Source organism: Vidua chalybeata, chromosome 18 (assembly GCF_026979565.1).
Source record: "Vidua chalybeata isolate OUT-0048 chromosome 18, bVidCha1 merged haplotype, whole genome shotgun sequence".
Classification (NCBI taxonomy): Eukaryota; Metazoa; Chordata; class Aves; order Passeriformes; family Viduidae; genus Vidua; species Vidua chalybeata.
In genome coordinates this window covers 4669028-4690864 of record NC_071547.1, presented here as the reverse complement: position 1 = coordinate 4690864, position 21837 = coordinate 4669028, and the positions used below count along the sequence as shown (strand labels likewise).

General features: G+C 44.4%; 1 protein-coding gene across 7 annotated transcripts in view; it reads right to left on the bottom strand.

Annotated features, from left to right (window-relative positions):
- Positions 1-21837, bottom strand: part of KIAA1671 (KIAA1671 ortholog) — a 64881-nt gene that overhangs the window by 19559 nt on the left and 23485 nt on the right. For 5 of the 7 annotated variants that reach the window (XR_008434094.1, XM_053959764.1, XM_053959763.1 and 2 more), the window contains 2 exons: positions 17551-20751; positions 16656-16778 (listed from right to left, as the gene is read on the bottom strand). Coding sequence is in view for 6 of the 7 variants with exons in the window: in XM_053959764.1 (XP_053815739.1) it covers positions 16656-16778; positions 17551-20751 (3324 nt within the window). In the remaining variant the exon portion in view is untranslated. Of the gene's footprint in view, positions 1-727; positions 1125-12151; positions 12339-16655; positions 16779-17550; positions 20752-21837 lie in introns of those variants that run through there. The other 2 variants (XM_053959768.1, XM_053959767.1) reach the window with 2 other exon arrangements.

Genomic DNA, 21837 nt, shown 5'->3' with positions numbered 1-21837 from the left:
CCTCTTTGCCATGCCATGGAATACAGACAGTCCTTCCTGAAAATAACATGGAGACCAGCAAAAAAGGGAGGAGAAAGGGTTCTGTCTGGCACAGAGCTGTGGAGAACCAAGAGCTCTTCACCTTTCCTTTGGTCCCAGGAAGTGCACCCTGTCTCTGCCACACCACAGCCTTCACAAGTCACATTGACCCTATTGCTTCTATGGCATGACAAAGTAGGAAGCATTCTGAGAAAAAAAAAAACAACTATTTTTCAATAAAAGAAGGAAATAATGATCAATTATGTTGCCTGCACAGTGACAGCACATCACTCTCCTTACAAATTTAGCTTCAGGGATTTTTTACTAGAAAATCACAAATACTGAAGCACACCCAAAGCTGTGCTGGCCTGTGCTGGGGAACTGACCAACACCAGCCCAGCTTCAGCTTAACTTTCTAGTTTCAGACCAATATGTGTCCTATCTTACTGCCTCGCTTCAAAATCAACCACATTTTTCCCATTCCCCAAACCTTGATTCCCTGGCAAATGAAAACATCCACCTGCGCTGCAGGAAGAAAGCAGCTGGGAGCAGACAGACAGACAGCACTATCTGGAGGTGTTTTGGGGGCTGTTTTTAGATGGAAAAGCAGACAGGAGGGAGGTGGTGTTAGGAGATAAAATGCTGCAACAAACCCGAGGGTTTGCACTGAATTCTCTCCCCTGAGGGTCTCAAAAGGTGCATCGCTTACAAGCTCGGGGGTCTCTGAGCTGGGCTGCCTCTTCCTCAGAGAGGAAAACCTCTGCTGACTCCGCACTGAAAACCTTCGGAAGGACTCTCTGCTCCGGGATGCAAAGTGCCTGAAGGAAGAGGTTCTCTTGAAGGGAGTCCTGGTGCCACCTTCCCCTCCACTCCGCTCATGAGCCACCGCAGTAGTGACTAAATTTAGTGCTTCCTGCAAGGATCTCCGCACTGTGCCCATCCACTGGGTCATGTGAGTTTGTGCCACTGTCAGTTTGTCTCCAAGGTAATCCATTTTTTTTTTCCAGCAGAGATGAAATATCAATATTCAGAAGCAATTAAAATATATCCTCTTTAACAACCCTGATTTATTTTGTGAAAAGTGATTCCGCGTATAAAATATTTCCAGCTAAGGTAAACAGCATTGCACTATCACCCTCAGCATATTCCTAAAATTAAATAACCAAAGATGTGAGGTGGGAGACTGGCATTTGTCAAGTAGGAAAAAATAAAAGACTTTTCCTACTTACAATCAGCTCTGCAGAGTTCCATCAAAATATGTTTAATTCAGCCATGTTAAAGAGATAAATCAATGTTTAAATCCTGACACAGTCACTTGAAACGAGTCCATTTGCAAGCAGAGAATAAGGTTTTTACTCTCTCATTTCAGAGCAGGAAAAGCAACTCCCTTTTTAAGCCAAGTTTTGTTCTGCTGTAAATATCAGAAGGATAAAACAAATCTTATTCTCCTGGCTCGGCCACTCGACAGGTGAGAGTACACTGACCAAAGTTCTGGTGCTCCTATACAATCCATTTAGCAGCAAATCGATTAGATCTTCTAAACAACAAATCCAGATTCTTCTCAAAAAAAAAAACAACTCTGCAGCAGGGTGTCAGCAGCAGAATCCCCTCCTCACCAGCCTTGCTGCCTTCCGAACCATCCTGGAGCTCTCCCCTGGCAGAACTGCGGAGCGCAGCCGGGGGAGGCTGAAGGGGAAGCGTGTCCAGCCCTCCCCGCGGGACTCAGAGCCTGCCAAAAGAGCTGCTGGATGACATCAGCTCCTCTGCTTCCAGGGGGGCTCCCAGCCCAGGGACAAACGCACGGACTGTCCCCACGCCTCCTCTCCTCACACGGCCCCGAGCAGCTCTGGATGTGCACAGCTGTTTGCAGCCCGGCTGCCTCCTGGGCAGGCTCTGCCGCTCCCAGCGCAGGCACCGCGAGCTTACGAGCAGGAGAACGCTGCTGCCTCTGGAATGCCGATCCCTGCTCTCCGTCCCCGTGCTCCGGGGAGGAAACAATGAGGAGGTGACCAGCCGCAGAGGTCTGCCCAAGGAAGGATCTGGGCTGGGCTTTATTATAGTACAGGCAGGGTTACCATGGCAACGCAGGGAACAGCATCTGCTGGCTCCGGAGCAGGCAGGAGTTGCACAGATCCATTGGAATGATTCATAGTTTGCATACGTCACGTGGACTTACTGATTTTAACCCTTCCTGGGGAACGCGGCCCTGCCAGGGAACGTCTCACACCCACACCAGAAGATTCCCACTGGGAATCCTACACCTACACCCTCGTCCTGCTGCTCAACGGGCACCTGGGCAGTGCCAGCACCTGTACCTGGTTCACTGTGCCATTCATGGCCTCAAAGAGGACTGTGCTATCAGCGCAGGATAATGATTAAGCCAGAGGCTCAAAAGCTGAACAGGTCTGACCATTGGAAGCTGGTTTTTTCCACTTTTCTACACCGTTCCCTGTTGTGAGGAACAGCCCCATGTGCTTCCTAAGCTCTGCTCCCTCCCCAGCTGCGGGGAGACCACAGGGTTGGTACCACAAACTCAAAATGATTGAGGGTAACAAGAGGAGCCCAGGTGTCACCAGCCATGGAATTCCTGGGAACAGCCCACTTGGGAGGAGAGCAGGAATAAAAGCTACGGGTTTAAATCAATAAATCTCGGTTTATGACGTAAGTTTGGACTGAAAAGTCCGAAGTCAAGCTGTGACTAGTTCAGGACCAAGGGGAAAGAGGCAAGACAGGCACGTTGGGAGCTGCTCGCTCTCTTGTTTGTTCAAGGGGGTTTGTGGCTGTTGCTTAATTTGCCATAAAAAGCACCATGAACTTGCATCACCTTCTGCTCCTCTGAACTATCCAGGAAGAGATTCAATGGAACAAAGAATTTCTAGATAACATTTGATGCAATGGCTCTTGCGTAAGGTTTATTGTATCAGAAATGTGCCTTGCAGACACACATGAACCCAAGATGCCCTGAGGAAACAGGGTGCCTTCCCTTTTAATCCCTGTTTTTAGGAGCTTAGCTCCACCAACCTGTAACTTATCTCTAAGAAAAACTTCAGTGACAACTACGTAGCATTCCCTAACTTATTCTCATTTTTGAATGTATTTGTTTTGAACATTTGCAAATTAGCAGCCTTATAAAAGCCCTCAGTAATCAAAGAAAATCCAGCCAACAGAGAAAACCCTTTTTTCCCCCCCATCACACAGCTCTTCTCTTAAAGAGCTGCGGGGTTATTTTTGTATGGAAATGGAAAGAGATAGTTTTGACCAGATTCCCCAAGAGCAGGGTGTTTCTTAGATTTGTAAAGAAATTGGAAAAAAAAAATTATCTACCAGAGTTATGGATAATGCTTCACAAATGATGGAGATCCTGCATCCAAAGGCTGGAATTTAAGACTTATTGCACATTTCCATGCTGTTAAATTTAAGTGTGATATTTCAAACATCTGCGCTTTTGCAAGTGCAGCTCTGTGCCTGCTGCAGTGCAGGGATTCTGCCCGGGGCACTCTGCCATTCCAGAGGGTTTCAGGCTCCATCTGATGCAGGAGCCCCTGAAATAGCAGCCCAAGAGCTCTGCCTGGAGCTGCCATGTGAGGTAGTCAGCAGTTCCTTCACCTCACCAGGACGGGCAGAGCAGAACCCAAATTTAACTCCCCGTCTGGAATATCACCTGGGGCAAACAGGGGGAGAGGCACAGCCAGATTTCACCCAGGATGCACAGAGCAGCAAGGATTCCTCACATGTGCATGGAGCTGAAAATGCTCTACAGAATATATTCCACTTTTTTATTACACCTCCCCTGAAAAAGAACGTTATACCAAACATACCATTTTTGTCCTCAGAAGACTGGAAAACTGCTGATTTGAGTCTTTCTACAATACTAAATTTAGGATATTCTGGCACCACGTGAATGCACTGCTGGGTATTGAAGCATCTAAATTACTGCTTAGATTTACACCTCAATTAACATCAGGGCAAAACGCTTTGGAGAACAGTCCAGATGCACCTTCACCATCAAATTCAGTCAGAGATTTTTCCAGCACTTCAGCTAAACTTGCAGGGGAGTGGAATAAGATGAGCTTTAAAGTCCTTTCCCTTGGAGGCCGTGGGCATCTTCTTCTATCCCAGGTTGCTCCAAGTCCTGTCCAAGCTGGCCTTGGACACTTCCAGGGATCCAGGGGCAGTCACAGCTTCTCCTGGCACCTTGTGCCAGGGCCTCATCACCCTCACAGGGAAGGATTCTCCAACTGGCCCCCAGCCCAGCAGTCCTGGATGAGTGAGGGTTTGTTCCTGAACAAGAACAGCACAAGATGATCTTCTGCCCTTGACAAATCTGAGTGATTATCTCACCCTGGGTCTGTCAGGGATCTGCAGCTCCAGAAAACAGAGCACACACACACAGCTACCCAAACTGCATGACTAATTACTTCAGTATAAATGGGACCTCGTTATTCAAACATCACTGGATACTTCCATTATCAACATCTATTCCACCTACAGCTCAAAACAGAACCCTGCACAAAAGCCTAACAACACTTGTTTCTCCCCTTATTCAGTAGAAAACAAAATTCCATGGTTACATTATATTTTCCAAAAGCCTCTTAGAGCTCATTTGGAGCTTCACCTGCTCTGAAATACATGTAATTATGTTAATGACTCTGTGGGATTGCAAGGTCAATTTAAAGAAGGCCTGCAAGCAGCAGAGCACAGAACACACAGCCCAGGAGGGGCCAGTGGGATTGCAGCCTCTCTATGGCTGTGAGTCCTTCCAGCCCATGGGGCTCCCCTGCCACCAGCTCCATGCCAGCACCATGGAACGGGGAAGGAAATCCAGCTGAAGACCCACCAAAACACCTGGGATTAGTTTTCACCTCAACTGGGTCCCCTGAAGGATCCTTTGCCAGCAAAGCAGAAGGATGGGCAGCCTTAGTCTGGACTAAGTGTGACAACATTTTCTGCTCTTCCCTTGTGGCAACCTCAGTCAGGAATTCACTCTCTGATGGGTTCCTCCTACCACCCCCTCCCCCCACCACTCCAATTAGCATTAATTCAGGCATTTCCAAAGGGTTTTCTGTGAGCCATCATCCCACCTACAAACAGCAGGACCCAGCACTTGTGAGGACCGGGGGCAGTTCCAGTCCCACCTTGTGACACCCCGGGAGCAAAGCCTGCCCTTGTAAGGCTGTCCTGGCCCTGCATTCCACACCAACTCTCCTTCTGCTTCATTAGTAAGAGAACTTAATTTAACCTCTTGTGTTTGGCATGATGGACTATTTAAAGATGCAGCACTGGGCTGGGCTCGGTTGCACGGCTCCAGACTCAATTACTCTTGGGCTCCTCAGACATGACAAACAACTCATGGCTTTATAGGCTCCTTGTTTTTGCCTCTGTATTCTCTGTTTAGCCAAGAGAATTGTTGCATTCCAAGAAGGAGCAGCAAGCATTCCTAACCACAGCCTGAATTTCTCACGTGCAACATCCCATCATGAAGATTTTACCGTGTCACCTTCCAATTCTCATTTAAAGTAAAAAAGAAATGCTTGGCTGTGCCTCTGGCAGAGAGAGACCAGCAGCTGGAGCAGAGGATCTGCTCCATGGCAGATACTCAGCTTGCCACCATCCCAATCCAGGAATTCTGCTCCATGGCAGATACTCAGCTTGCCACCATCCCAATCCAGGAATTCCCATGACACTTAACACAGCCAAAGACAAAAGGCCTTGGTGGTTTTATCTGTTTTGTTTTTTGGGTTTTTCTAAATTTTCATGGTGATATAATAACGCAATTCACTAAGATGCCCAAATGGCCTCACCTGTAGACAGGCACTCCACAGTCAAAAGAAAAAGGAAAAAAAAAAAAAAAAGAGGAAAAAGAGTAGAATGGATGGAGTGTTTTAACACAAGGACTTTAGACAGTGTCCACACAGAGAAATCTCTTTTGTAACATGAAACTCCAGGTATCTAGAGTAATATTTACACCAAATATTTGCTTTTGATTCCTACTTTCATTTTCTACTGAAATTAAGAGAGTTACACTCAGGGCTACAGATCTACTTAATGTTAATTCACAATCTTGGACAACTTGCAGAGAGACCTTGGTATTAAAGGTGTTTCCCTTGCACACACCATCAAAAGAGGCTGAAATTCCATTTCCATACTTTTTCCTTCTGCTAGGTAATTTTAAAAGCCCCCAGAGGCCTCACAAACCATGAATAAGGAGAGGCTGGGAAAGCAACAGGCTCTGCATCAATACTGGTAAAGTTTACACAAGCACACACCGATATGAGAGGTTTTTAAAGAAAGGTGCAAAAGCATTTCATAAAAGATCCCATCAATGGCTACTTTAAAAGTCTTTTTTTTTTTAAACAGAGAAGAAAAGTTAAAAATAAATTAAATCTGCATTCCTTGTTTTCCTTACAGAAGTATCCTTGTGATAAAGAAAAGACATTAATAGTTTTCATGACTGAACAAATGCTCCACATACTTGTTTATACCTGCCAGAGTAAATTTTCCATTCTACTGCCATGGTGATCCTTGACAGGATCAGCAAAAAAAAAAAAAAAAGAACTTTCCCCTTTTATTTGTAATCAAAAAGTCAACCATCCTTTCTCTGCCCAGGATTCTGGGCACTTCTGCAGTAGTATGTCATTATTTCAAGATTAATAAAAATCTGTAAATAAGGGTAACTGTGAAATAAAATTTTTACTCCAAGTTTTTAAACAATTTAAATGCAACTACCAGTTGCATTTAACTAAAGCACAACAGTACTTCAGAAAATGCCAATTCTTTTGTCCCCCAAACTACATTTCTCCTGAACCTAAGCAAGGCCCAGTTAAACATCCTGAACATACACAGCTTTTGTGCCTTGAATTGTTTCAGTGTAAAACAAAGCTATCAATGTTAAAGCTGAGGAAACCAGCTAAAAATACACAAGGTTGTTTGCAAGCCCATGTCCATAATCCTGCAGCACTTCCCTTCTAACTCAATGGAGGAGGAAAAACTGAAAAAACAGAAACAGGAAATTCCTACAGCACAAATACATTGGAAAGGACTAAAACAATTTTCTTTACATTTGCTTATGTCCAAGAGATCAAGCCAAGCAAAAGATGAATGGTTACAGGTTGTTTTTATCTTGTACAAACAAAAATCCAGGATGAAGATGCCTGCAATGGATCTCCCTGCACCAGGGAGGGAAAACAAAGGAATGCCATAGCCAGGGCTCTTCTGGGAATTTCAACATGGAGCAGTTGCTGCTCCATCACTTGACCCAATGGACATGTTAAGCACAGATAACCACAAAACATCTTCAAAAGAGACTTCTCGAGCTCAGAACGTGGCCTAAAATACCTTCACCTGCTGAACTTTTCTCCCAGGGCACACAGGGTGAGTGGAGTGCACAGAAACAAGCAGAACACGCTGCTCCTGCTCCATAGAACCTGCCTGAGATGTCAGAGCATTTGTTCTCCTCACTGAGGGTGCTCAGGAAATCTCCAACTACTGAGGGCTCAGATCTGACTCACAAAATTCAGAGAACTCTCTGAAGGAAGATCTTTTTTTTTCATGCAAGGGATTTCCTTCTTTGAAGATCAGTAACAAGGAGCTGCTTCTGAACCCATTCCAGCTGTTCCTGGTGTGATCACACACTGCCCAAGGCCTGTCTGAACACTGCTTCTCCATCTTCTCCCTAAAAAACACCATTCCATGTGTCTTCACTCACATCAGGCACTGCTTGATGGCAGTAGATTGACCAAACAGCAGCTGTAAGTTAATACAATAATTCCTTCACCCATTTTAACCCACTTGATGATGAGAGCAGAGGATTTATTTGAGATGGCTGTGTAACCCTGAGTGCACACATCTTCCTTTACTTCCAGGTCTCTCTGCCCTTACTGCCTCCTCCTCCTCCCAGACACAGCACTACAGCCCCATGCCCCCACATTCCCCAGGACATGGACACCACTCAATCCATTCTGCCTCCCCTTAGATGCCAGGGATTTATTGCTCTCCACCATGAATCACTAAACCAAACACTACATTTTTCCAAGCTTTGTTCAGGCTCTAGATTTACCTGAAGTTACACTTTAAGAACACCTGTTCCCTGCAGTACAAGTCCTGTGGTATCCTGAGGAAAGTCCTCTACAAAGAGCTACTTTCCCTGAGCTCAAGTAGCTCCCTAAAAACGCCGTTTCCTCTCAGCACAGTAAACACACACTGGCTGCATGAACAACTCACCACTGCTGAAGGGACAGGAACAATAGTGGGAACTTGGCTGTCTCCCAGCATCAGCAACATGGACAACAGCTTGGGAAAGCAGGAACTGAGTCAAAACAACTTTAGATCAAAATATTCTGAGGGAGGCAGTGAAGCTACCTCTGCTTTGTGTGTACAAATGAGGTTTAACAATCCTCTTTAGCCTCGTGTTACAGAATGGTTTGGGTTGGAAAGGACCTTAAAGAACATCCCTTTAAAGACACCTTCACTATCCCAGGCTGCTCCAAGCCCTGTCCAACCTGGCCTTGGACACTTCCAGGGATGGGGCAGCCACAGCTTCTCTGGACAATCTGTGCCAGGGCCTCAGCACCCTCACAGAGAATAACTTTTTCAGAAGCATATTCACAATTCCAGATTTAAAATAAGGGGAGTGAGGGTCAGCCCCACTTCCAGCTCCTCTGAACCTGGAACAACACAGTCACTACAGAAAAATTACCAGGTCTACAAATGATTACATCTAATTCAATGAAACCCTTATTGCAACAAGTTAACCTAGAATGTGCTATTCCATGTGAGCATTTTATGGTAAATTAAACTTAATACCACACCTCATTAGAGCAAACTGCTGTGCACTGAGCACGTGTCCTTGGGCTGGGAGCGGGGATGTGGCCGTGGGCCAGCAGCGCTGCATGGTGGAACAGCACTCCCTCGTGTTCCCACTGGGAATGGGGCTCCTCGGCCAGGCTGACCTGTCTGCCTGCTCTCAGCAGCACCACAGACACCACAGCTCCTCTTCTACAGCAGCAGCCAGGAACTGGGGAAATGCCTTTCCAGATTTTCCTGTGCAAGGGCATCATTTACCCAGGTTAGCCTGAGTTACCTCTCCCATATCTGCTCCTGCTGGCACCAGGAGAGCAGACACCTGGGTGGGAGGGGCCTTTAACTCTTTGGAAGAAACATCCCCACCACCAAAAGCAAATCCCACAAGGGAAGAGCAGCACAGTCCACAGGAACTTTCCAGAAGTGCAGAGAGAGGGAAGGCACAGCACACCTGCACAGAGTCCTTTCCTTCCCTCAGCGCAGGGATAACCCCCTTGAGAGCAGGGATAACCCCCCCTCAGAGCAGGATGATCATCATCCGTGGCTCCAGACCAATGATTTCAGTTTCCTTCCATCACCAACCCACCTCCTCTCGCAGTGACACATCAGGACAGTGGTTGTTAACCAGCTGCCGCTTCCTTCAGAGTCACCTGACAAAACATATCAAAACTACTCTTTAAAGGTAGCAACCAAAATCTTGTCAAAACAAACTCTAAATCTTACTTCTTCCTTAAAAACCCTAATTTTCTTTTGATTTTGCAATTGTTCAATTCATGACTATCAATAAAGAACAAAGTCTTTTTAAACCATCGCAGTGCTGTAGAGGAACGTTTTATTTAAAACAAGCATTTGCTTTGAGTGCTTTCAGGATGTAGCATTTCTTTGCTGTTTGAAAAATGACAAGTGCCAGACTGGGAAAAAAAAACAGTCCATCAGGACTGGTACCAGCATGGGCAGGGGAGCCACCCATCCATTCCATCCCATTCCAGAAAGCCAAAACTGAGCAGTGAACCAGAGCAACAATTGCTGACAACTGAGAAGGCCAAGGGCAGGAACAGAACCACCAGTGCAGTCCAGTAGAGGCTGTGTCCACCAGGAAGCCAAAAAAAAACTGGTTCTTGGACAAAGGGCATTGGAACAGGAAAGCCCAGAGCTGTGGCTGCACAGCTGGCATGACCAGTCTGACCCTGTGACTGATGAAAGACCACGGAGCTGCACTTACAGGACTTCCAGACCTAGAGATGTCTTGCACCAACTGCAGCAGAGCTCCTCACCAGCTGGAAAAGGGATGATGGATACTCCAAGCACATTGGAAAATACTCAAATGCATACAAGCTGTGGAAAGAAACGTGTCACTGGACACAAAGACACTTCTCAGAAACCCAGAGGTGTCAGCCACCCACAGGACACAGACCTGTGGTGGTCACACCATTGCACACGGACTGGGGCAGAGCACAGGCTCAGAAAATGCTGTTTGTCACAGTCAGACACATCCTGCCCAAAGATCAGGAGAGCAATCAGCAAGGAATTAACAGAGAGCTGGCACTGAGTGAGTCCAGTGATGTCCCACAACTCCACCACTGCAGGAGTAAACCAAATACACAGCAGAGGAGATGCAAGGCAACAGTAACTCCATAGAGTAGCTTTAAAAGCAGATGTTTATTATAATATTTAATTAAGAGTTGTAACTTCTTCAGGTATGCCTGCCTAATGAATAAAGCATCTTAGCTCCCCCAGACAGATTAAATAACACTTGACAACCAACCCAAACATCTCTGGTTACTCCTGACTGTAAGTAGAGAGAACAGATAAGTATCTCCTTAGTAGCCTCCAGCTGCAACAGCAGCACAGAAAGTGACAGAAGGCACAATTGTGCATGTCCCTTAAATTTCTTTTTTTAACATCATGAATATCAGAACTGTCATTCTAATATTTTCTTGCAGTAAATCAGGAAGTGTGCATGAATGAAAGTGCATAAGGAATGCTCCAGGGCCTCTAAAAGAGAATGTGCACCCAGAAAATACAACATTCTGTTCTGTTACAGCCTAGAACTGCACAGTACTGGAGCCCACCATCCCAGGCACCTTCTGGACTGATCCAAAGTTTGGGTTGGTTTGGGATTTTTCCCCTGGCCTCATAGAAAATCCCATGGCAAAGCAAGAGCAGGGACAGAGCTCTTTCACATTTCTCACACTGACAAACCATGAAAAACATCCACCCCCTCGTTACACTAATGACTAATTTTTTAGTTTGCAATTTAAAGGAAGCTTTTCTCTTAAAAATGCAGCTGGTCAAATAAAAAAAAAAACTGAATTAATGTCCAAGCACTTCCATGTTTTATGCTACTACAGTCCCCAGCAGGAAAAGGTTTTCAATAAAATCCCCAGTTCTTCAAGCACAATTTTCTCTCCCAGCTGCAAGAAATTCACAGTGGGCAATCTCACCCCAGGGCTGATCAAAGCACATGCAGGCAAGGATTGCAAAAGTACACTCAAAATGAGAGAAGGAAACTCTTTGCTACAGTTTTAAAACATAGTAGCAAACAGCTAACATAAAAAGGATGGTGCTGATCACATGCTGAATTGACAGCTGAAAAAATGATGATCAATGCAAACTACAACAAGCAAATGAAACCTGATCTTTGATGAGTACAGGAGAAATTAAAACATTAATTAGTTCAAAGCAGTACGGCATTTATTCATAAAGGCTTTTCAGCTCAAATGCATGTTTTATAAATGTGAAAGTTTCAGACATACAGCAGCCTCTGTGCAAAGCTGGCAGGGCAGCACAGTCAGAGCCTGCTAAAAAGAGCTTTTCATGACAGACAGCCCTGAGGAGTGTTGGAAGAGGAAGTGCTCACTGAGACATCGAAACCCATGAAGAGTCAAGTTAAAAACAAGTGAGGAACTGTAAAATGACACATTCCTAAAGCCATGAGCACGGCTGTTTTCCTGGAATAGCAGTGGCTGTACCAGCAGCAGGGCAGGAGGGTTCTGGGGTAGCAACCCCAGAGCCAGGCAGAGCTTTTACACAAGGAGGGAAGAATATTCCTAACACACACTAAACTAAACCACAACTCCCATGGTTCTGCATAAACAAGGAAGAAAGGTTGATTCCTGAAAGGGTTTTCCAGGGCACATTCGGGTAGTCTACAGTTTTAAGTATTAGGGATAAAACAGCCTTTTCTCACCCAAAATAAATCCTGAGTTTCACGTTACTACTCAAAAAGGAACTGCTGAGGAAAGCTTCAGCACATAGGAACACTCCCAGGATTTCTGAAAAGAGTGGAAACAGCCAGCTCTGGGAGCACACCGACATTCCAGAGCACACTTACCCACAGATACTGCAGGAACTTCAGCAGACGTGGACAGTAATAATACTCCATTTTCCACAGCTCCGAGTTAACGCCAACCCATCCCTGTTCCAGGCAGCTCCCAGCTCTCCCCGCCTCCAGCACCAGTTAAAAGCAGAGTGGAGCAATTAAAAGCAGCATGAATAATGTAATAATGTACCGAGTGTGTGTGGCCCCACGTCACCACCACGAGCTGGGGCTCCTCAGGAGCAGTCGCGGAGCTACCGGCAGCACGTGACTTAACCACTTGTTATTGAGCAGCCCACTGCTCCCAGCTCCGTAATCTGGAGTGGTCAGGCTGGGATTAGTGACAGGACTTTGGGTTTTGCAGTAAAGGCCCTCCAGAAGGAAAGGGAAGCTCTAAACCCCCTCAGTTATGAAACGCTCTGAACACCGGCGGGGTCGCTCGCTGACCTTGTTTTGGGTGATGTACAGGAAAGACAGAAACCCACACATGTAACAAGAGGAGCTGTGTTTTTATGTTCTTTGAATATAAAAATGTCTTTTGTGAACTAGAAGAAATAGACACAACCAAGTGGCTTTTTATATACCCCTGGAATGTTCCCAGGGAACGAAAACTGCCAAAAAAGGAAGAAAGCCCAGGCAGAGCTTTACCCACCCCCGGGTCGTCCTCCCCAGGCTGGCTCTAAAATAGAGAGTGGTGGAGTTGTTGGACATCACTAGTGGGTGGCTTGTGAAGAGCAAAAAGGGGAATTGTAACACTGCTTTTTTTTTTTTTTTTTTTTTTACTTACGTCCTTTTTTTGATAGGAAAAGGAAAGATAAGTGACAGGAGCTTGTCCAGGGAGGGCTCCTGCACCATTTCCCCTCCCAGCACTGCTCTCACCCTTCCCAGGGAGGGATAAGGTTGAGGTGACACAAAACAGCTTCCAGGATGCTGCAGCCTCCTCTCCTTGAAGTTTTGATACTTCAAGGAAACTACCTCTCACTTTTCTGATCATCACCTATGAATCCCTGTAGAGCTCAACCAAAGTATTTTGATTGGTTGCGCCAGTTTTTGGGGTAACAGAACAACTCAAGATGGGTTCCAGAAGGAACAAAGCTCCAGTATCAGAGGCTTTACACAATCCAGAAAAAGAGAAGGTGTGGTTTTCAGTGAGCAGGAGACAGACCTGTCATGGGCAGAACTGGAAACAACTGGTGAACTGTGACGAGCCAAACCATAAATTCATCTGCACATGTTTATAAAATATTTATCTTCTTTCCCTTGCACTTCATTTCTAAGATATTTTAGGAGTCAGCTCATGATTTTCTTCAACAAATCCTTCTCCACCCACACATCTCAGCCTCACATAAATGCATCTTTCTGTGGAGACCATTAGAGAGATTTTCCTCCCTAAATGACAAAAAAACCCCAGACTTTAATATAAAATAAATAAATAATATGTTGAGAGGCTTCAAAATAACTCCTGCCTACACCAGTTCTAGTAGCAGTGCTCAGTTCTAACTCCCCAAAGCAGCAGTTTGGGTTATAACCCAGAGCTGCACTAAAGCTGCTCCATCTCCAGCTGAAGGTGCAAATCCTCCAGCCCCACAGCACAGCTGCAGTTCCTTTATTTGGAGGATGAGTCCCAGCACACATTCCTCAGGTTTTCATTCCCAACACTCTTATCAGTCTGGATGACTCAATCAGGAATCCAGGCTTGTGACTGAACGTCAGCTCTGATGGCATCACACAATTTATGGAAACACCTCCTGACTCCGTGGCTGCCCTGGATGTGCAGGTATGAACAGCCCCACATCCAACCACAGGGACCAGCCCAGAGAGGGTTTGGTTGCTCAGTGCTCACACCTTGATTCCAGGTTTAAAGGAAAAGATCTCTTACAAGAGCCCAAGGCCCTGAGCCTGCTGCAGGCTCTGAGATTTGCAGCTGAGTCAGTGAGAGAAACCCCATGCTGTTCAAAGCACAGAACTTAATTTTTTTACCTACTTTGTGCTGCAGAAGGGTTAATAGAGAGGGAAGCACAGCCATAGTAAAACCACAGTCCAGCAGTGATGCTGAAATCTTTATAAAAGCCTTACTCTGATTTTTAATCAATACAAACTTAAAATAGCTGAACAATGTGATCTAAATGAGTGTTAAATCTCCAAAGTATCATCCTTTGCAATTTCAAATACCAATCCCATATTACCACTTGTATTTTGCAATGGTTGATTTCAAAGTCATCCTGTGCAATGTTCTAAAAGCCTAATTACAAGCAGATTCTCTGGAATATAATCACAAAGAAATGGCTTCTCCAGAGGTAAAATGATACTACTGCACCTTGCTTCCATTTGGAATTGTGTTTATCCATAAGAACCTAGCTCATCAGCTGTCCTGGAAAATGCCATTCAAGCAGTTGTTTACTATCACAGACAGATGTGGAATAATGCAACAAATGGATATTCTTGTAAATTTCTTTGGCAAATATAAAAGGGTATCAATATCAGTTCTTCACTGCTTTAGTGGTGAATGGGAACCAAAAAGAATTGTTTATTCTATAGCAAGACTTGTCACTTTGAGCACTCAGTCTCACTAGAACAATACCAATATACCCTCACTGACCTGCAATATGGACTGGAGAATATATTTTGTCAATAAGCCACAAGGAAAAATAAGTAACTTCCCAGCCACACAGACCAGAAACCGTTCAAAGCAAACAGCAGCACGATGCCACATTTCCATCTAATCCCTCTTTCCAGCTGCACCAAGGGAAACACAGAGTGCACTGGGATTCCAGGGAAAGAGGGGATTTAACTGTGACTCCCGTGGCTCTTTCCTGACCCCTCGTGTCTGTCCACCTCACACAGCTCGGATGTGTCTCCAGCAGAGGGGAGTGTTGGAACGTGCTGACGGAACCATGTCTCCGCACCCAAAATCTGTTTTCTCCAAGGGAAACAAAGGCATGACCTTGGTGCAGAAGAAATGGTTTGGTTTTATGTAATCTTCTGCAGTACCTCTGTGAGGCTTTGGAAAACATCAGTGTGGTGAGTCTTCCACCTCCCAAATGCAAGTCAAAGCCCTTTCCATGCACTCACTCACTTTACACCCAGGAGGAGCAGGCTGCCCTTTGGCTCCCATGGCACTGCACAGTCACATCCCGAGGAGCCTTTCCAAAGCAACACAAAGGAGCAAAGCACTCGGATCCTCCTGAATTCCACCCAGGCCAGCTTTCTCGTTTCATGGAGCTCAGTCTCCCTCTTCCATCTTCCCTTCCTGTCTCAGGCTACACTTGGTGAAGCTGAAGGATTATTCTGAGTAACCTCCCAATCAGCAATGAAGCTGGAGAACAGCTGTATTTATCTGAATACAGCACCTGAACAGTTCAGTTATCCCAGCACTACTTCCAACAGCCCTTCTGTCCCACATTTCCTACCTGGCCAACACCACCTTTACATATTTGCACTCTTAGCTGATGGCACATAACTTTTAGGGGCTGGATAAATGCCCATCCTGTCAATAACCCAAATTCCTTAAGATGAACCATGCTAAGAATGGGAAAGAAAAAGGGACATTAGCCCTTGGATACCTTCCATGAAGCTTAAAGACTAGAACTGAAGGACAATCTGAGCCCACTTCCAAAACTCCAATTAGGGAACTTGTTTATAAAATCCTCATAGGTTTAGGTGTTCTCTTTTTCTTTGCTAGAAGGAAAGAAAACACTGAGTTTCTTTTCTTTTTTTATATTTTTGTGTGTTCTCTGCTAAAGAGTTGCAAACAGCAGAGTGAGCCACAACAGAACAGGGCAATGCAGCACCTCACTGCAGAGTGTGCTGGCAGAGACAGGACAGGGAAGGTGACCTTGGGACAATCCATGGGACAACATCCTCCAGTCTCCACTTTCTAAATCCTTTACTTCCCTCAGAAAACGTTGATATTTCATTTATTGTACACCTTCTGGAACATCCAGACCTTTGTTTAGTATTTCAGAACAACAGCTGGATGTAGGATCCTACTTCACAACATAAAATTTCTCTGAGGGCTAAAGTCAGGACATCCTTCTGAAACTGAGGAGAACAGCACCCAACAACATCAAGCAGGAATTCACCTCAACAATTTGTGTGTTAGAGACAAATCAAACCAAAATGTCAGCAGTGATCTTTCACAGAAACTCTTCTCCGTGTGTTGCCAACAGAAAGACAATTAAACCCATAATTTCTCAGGCAGGGACACAGTTCAATTTGTCTGCACAAGCTGAGAAAACAACAGAAACTGAAATGCTCTAGAGCCATCTTGAGTTCAGGATGAAAATTCTTCACTCAGAAAGTAAACTGAACAAGCTGCAAGGCTGAGGCTTCGTGTTGCAAGCTTTGGCAGGGAGCAGTGGGGTGGGATCCCAGGGAGGGGCAGCCTCAGCAGTTCAACCCCCCAGCAAATGCTTCTCAGCTTGGCAGACACATCCTTCTAGCACAGCCCTTTGCAAAAAGGAAAACAGAGCTGCAGCTCCCTGATCCCACCCCAAACCCCTCCGCCAGGGTCACGTACCATCCCAAAATCTGCCCTTCTCTCCTTGTAGAAAATGTGGTGGCTCCTCTGTGTAGACACTGAGGAAAAGTCTGTTCCCTCTGTTTTGTCTGAGCTCTGCTTGCTCCACTCTTTCCTGGGAGCCTGTAAAATACAGATATGAATGTGATTAAATATACATGCATATGGACATACATATATACATATATTTTATATATATATATAATGCTTTTCGGGAGAAAAAAAAAAAAAAAAACAGAAGAAACTCAAAGCTGAAAACACAAAATGGAAAAACATGATAGCCATGAACATCTTACACTTTATTCACAGAATTATAGGACCATTAAGGTCTTTTCCAACCAAATCCAACCTCTGGATTTCATTCATATGTCACTGTGTGAAGGAAATCTCTTGCCTTTCACCCAAATCAGGAAAGCAGTGGAGTTTCACAGACAAATGAAGGCCATTCACCCAGTAAAAATAAAAATAAAATTTGCTCTCTTCAGATAAAGACAAAAACCAAACAGAGGTCCAAAAAGATCACTGCTGACAACTCCTAAAATAAACCCAATTTACTTCATTTCAAGTAAATATAAAGTTGCAGAGTTAACAATTTAACCTCCCAGGTTCACAGCATTACAAAAATAATAAGCACACTTTTTAAAGCTTTTTCAAGCTCTCCACAAAAACATCAATAAGTATTTCTTATTTCTAGACTTGAAGCAAAAATAAGGTCATCTAGTGCAATAGCCATCACTCAAGAAAAGAGAACCCAAAAAGAAACAAACTCCAGTGAAAAGTATGGATCTGCTGCCTTGCTGCAGAGTGCTGAGAAGTGCTACAACGACACAAAATCCTCAATAAAGAAAAGTTCAGTTACAGTTACATGAAACACTTGGCCACCATTTGAAAATACCTTTTTATCCTCATGGAAGAATGGTTCTGACTGAGCTGACACCTTGTGTTTCCACGAGTTATCCACACTTTCCAAGGGGAAGCTTGGCCTGGATCGATGCAGGTCCTTCCTTGCCCTCATCTCCTGCAGGAGGGGCAGGCTGTCCCTTCCTTGGCGGCATTTTTCTGAGTAGGATCGTCTGAGATCCGCAGGGACGGTCCCAAAGCCAGACATGCAGCCCTTCCAATCGCTCTTACTTTTGAAAGAGTCACCCTCACACATTTTATTTGAGCTGTCTTTGCTTCTCAGTGTAGAGCTCCTCACTATGTTTTTGCTCCAATCGCCCTCTGGAGACACCTCCAAGAACTGTTCTTTTGTCACCAACTTCTTCTGCAAGAGCCCATCATCAGCCTTTAGGGACAGCTTGGAGGCCAGATTGACTTCCAGCCTCTGCTCTGTACTCACTGCATTTATGGGCTGTACCTTTTCAATTACAAATTTTGCACCCTGATTTCTGGAGGTCAAGTTCACTTCCTCGTCCTCATCAACAATGAAAGTTTTCTTCCTAGCAAACTCCACAGGTGAATTTACCAACTTCTCTGGAAAAATGCTGCTGGGGTTTCCCCAGTATGGAGGGCTGACCTTTCTGTCTTTGGACTTCTGCTTATCAAATTCAGGGCTCCGTAATTCCAGTTTCTCTTTGCTCTTTTCATTTAGGATTAGTTTCTCTGGCCTGTGCTGCTCTTCTGCACGTTCACCTGGTTTGTTATTAACTGAATAGTGGTCTGATCCACTCTTCCACTCGTTCCAGCTGTAGGTAAGAGTCATTCTATCTGACACATTTCTTTTGTTCTTTGATTTCTCCCTACTCAGTGAGCCGAGATCTTCAGAGAGCTTCTCCTGAACTTTACTGGCCTTTGCTGATTCTTCTTTATATTCTGCCATAAGTGCATCAATATCGAGAATTTGGGATCTGTACCCATCCTCAGCTTTCCTTCCAGGCAGATCAGAATTATTGTCACTCCTTTTCTGGGGGCCCAGCTCACCGTCCTTACACACCTGCGCGGAACGCGGCGGGGACCAGGGTTCATGGTAAGAGGAGATTTTCCTTCTGCCACTCTTGAGATCAGCTTGAGCTGTATTTTCTGGATCATGTTTTAACAAGAAAGCATCAACATCTATAATTTTCTCTTTAGAATGATCCAGACCCTTTTCATGATGCTGTTGGTTATCTTTCCTAGATGCATGAAAATTACCAAATGCAACATTTTTGGAGAAAATGGCATCTTTTTCAACTTCTTTGACCCAATCCTTGCTAATACGCACTTCCCAGGAGTCTTCTCTGCAAGTTGAACTTGTCACATTTTTATTTGGTTGCTGCAATAAAGGTTTGGACCTTCCAGGAAAAACAGGGTCCAGATTAATTGCTGCTGCCTCACTTGAACTAGAAACCGTATTAATTTCACTTGCACTGGGAGCACCAACAAAGCTTTTCTCTTTTTTGATACCAGGAATCTGATAAGTCACTGCAAAATAAGTTGCCTTTGGCTCAAAGACAGAACTCTGATGTTTCATGTAATCATCAGGACTGCCAAGAACAGCCTGGTTAGCCTCACTCCCTTCCACTCCATCTTTGATATTTTTGTTTCTCTTTTTAAGTAAGTTTTCATTCAATTGCAATGAATCTGTCCGGCTCAGCTTCTTGATATTTTCGGGAGTGAGCCACACAACTTCTTCCACCTTGAGTGACTCCTGAGGCAAGGTCCTCCTCCTCCACCTTTCAGAAATCTTCAAGTCAGAAACACTACTTCTGCTTCTCCTGACTTTCTCTTCTGGATCTGCTCCTCGGAGTTTCTCGTTGTTTTCAGGAGCTGTACAAGCCAAGCTAAACTCTTGCTCTTTGCAATTTAAGTCCAGACTTTTCCTCAACCCAAAGGCCCCAGATTCCTCTTTAGTAACATTCAGTCCTTTTGTATCAGGGGGGTGGCTACTGGAAGATTTAAAATATTGCCCACTTGCAAGCACTGAAGCCTGAGCCCCGTGTTTATTGACACTGGTGGAAATCACTTCACGATCCAAGTTGGTTCGGAATTCATGGATGTCTGTCCCACCTGCTCTGAAACTCCTTTTCTCAGAAGAACATTTCACAACATTAATCCTCTCTGATTTCTCTACAGAAGAGACTTCACTCTTATCACCTTTAATTTCAGCATGTAGCTTGCTGACTTTTTCACTCATTCCCAAACCTTTACTTTTGTTTGTGGAATAAGGTATTTTCTCAGCTATGAACAGTGGCTCAGGATCAGTTTTATCAGAGTCTCTTTTCTGTTCAGGTAAAGTGCATTCACTGGAGAGAAAACTGGCAGGTTCTCTCAACACAGCCTTACTTGTGAGAACTTTTGCCTCTCTAGCTTCTGAAGTAACATTATCTTCTTTCAAGTAAAGAGTGTGACTACTTGCCTTAACAGACTGCCCTATAGGCACAACGTCCTCATCAGTTTTATTCTCTTTCACAGATGATTTTCTAGTTCTGAGTGTCATGGCCTTTTTCTCAGGAGCCATTGTGATGGCTTCACTAAGAGCCCTTTCACCACATGTCTGAAAGATTTCATACCTGGGCTCTATTCTTTGGTAAATTTGAGAATCTTCTGCATTTTTGGGAGCGGGTTTTTCACTTTTCTCAACCAAAGATTTTTCTAAGACGATTCCCGGACTCATTTTCTTGTCTTCACTTGAACAAGCTGGTTTTGCACTTTTCTCGACAAGTGCTGGATGCTTTGATGGATCAGGCTGCTTGTGATGCTCCTTTGCAGTGGTGCTTTCCTCCCCTTCTCCCATCCACGAGCGTCTGCTGTGCCCTGAAGCCACCAGGTCCTGCTTTGCCTCAGGCTCCTGGTTCTTTTTTGGTGCAGGATCAGCCCCAGAATGCTCAGCAACAACGTTGTGCTTCTGCACATTGTGCTCAAACAGGGTGGCCCGGACAGTTTTAATGAAGGGCTTTTCCAGAAGAGCTGGGTTTAATTTCTTTTCAAAGTTGCTTGTGAATGAGACAGAACTCTCACTCTGCTGTGAGAAATGCTGACCATCTCCCAGGAAGCTTCCTTTCCTCTCCAGAGGATCAGGTTTATTGGTTATCTTTAAAACCTGCCGGGATTTCCAAGGCTTCCCAGGAGCAAATGCCTCGGTGACATCTGTGCCATGGGTGAGCTTCAGCTCCTTGCTCTGCAACAACAAAATCCAACAGTTATCTGAGTTTAAAAATGTTAAAAAAATGTGTAATAACGTTTATTTTAAAACTTACTTGCACCTACTTTGTGCAGCAGAGCCTGTACAAGTCAAACACATCCACATTCCCTCAACACAAACTCCACTGAGACCAAGGTAACCTAAGGGAATGTGTAGCTCCAGCTCCTGAATCTTGATTTTAACAGAATTATCTCTCTAATAACCAGTTACATGGTCAAACTGCAAGGAATGTGGAGATCTGAGTAAATATCACAGCTGGAGCTGTTCAGCTATGAGAAATGTTAAGCTGAGACCAAATAAAACAGGAAAGATGGAAATTAATATTTATTACCAATGTTTCACTATTATCTACTCACAGGAAATACAAGCAGCATCCTAAAAGATGGTATTTTTAATAGCACTTGCTGAAAAAGCACAGCACGCAAATAATAAAGGGAATCAAGGAATATTAGAGGTCTTACAGGAGTTCAATCTTTTATTCAAGTTTTAAAATTTAAAACTCAGAGTTGACTTAATATTGTCTTTTAAAAAAGCTAAAGAACATCAGAAAATTAACACTAAAGGTATTTATAAATGAAGATTTTTAAGTCTGAGCTATATTCTTCAAGGAATTTCTTTAATCCTACTTTATTGTCAGATTCTGAAAACAGCACTTCCATTAATGAAAGATTTTCTTTTAAAACAAACTGCTCTCCTTGAAAATAACACAGAACCACAGAAACGTTGCACCTGTAGCTTTTCTTTACCACATATTCCTATCTTGGACAGGAAAAAAAGCCATGAGAACTCACTACAAACACCCCTAAACTACATTAAATCTCCTCTACCCAGAACTGTCACCAGAGAAATTCTGTTTTGCAACACTGAAGTGTCGCTTAGAAACAGAGAGAGCCTAAAGCTTCCACAGCAACTCCCCATTTTCCCTGGAACACTTTGTTGTCTAAACTGGTCAGGTAAATGTTGTCGAGACTGACCAAGCTCCAGGCTGGGATTTATCAGGAGCTGGGACATGGATGGAGGAAAGCACAATCTTAATGTTCTGCTTGGAGAAAATAAAGAATA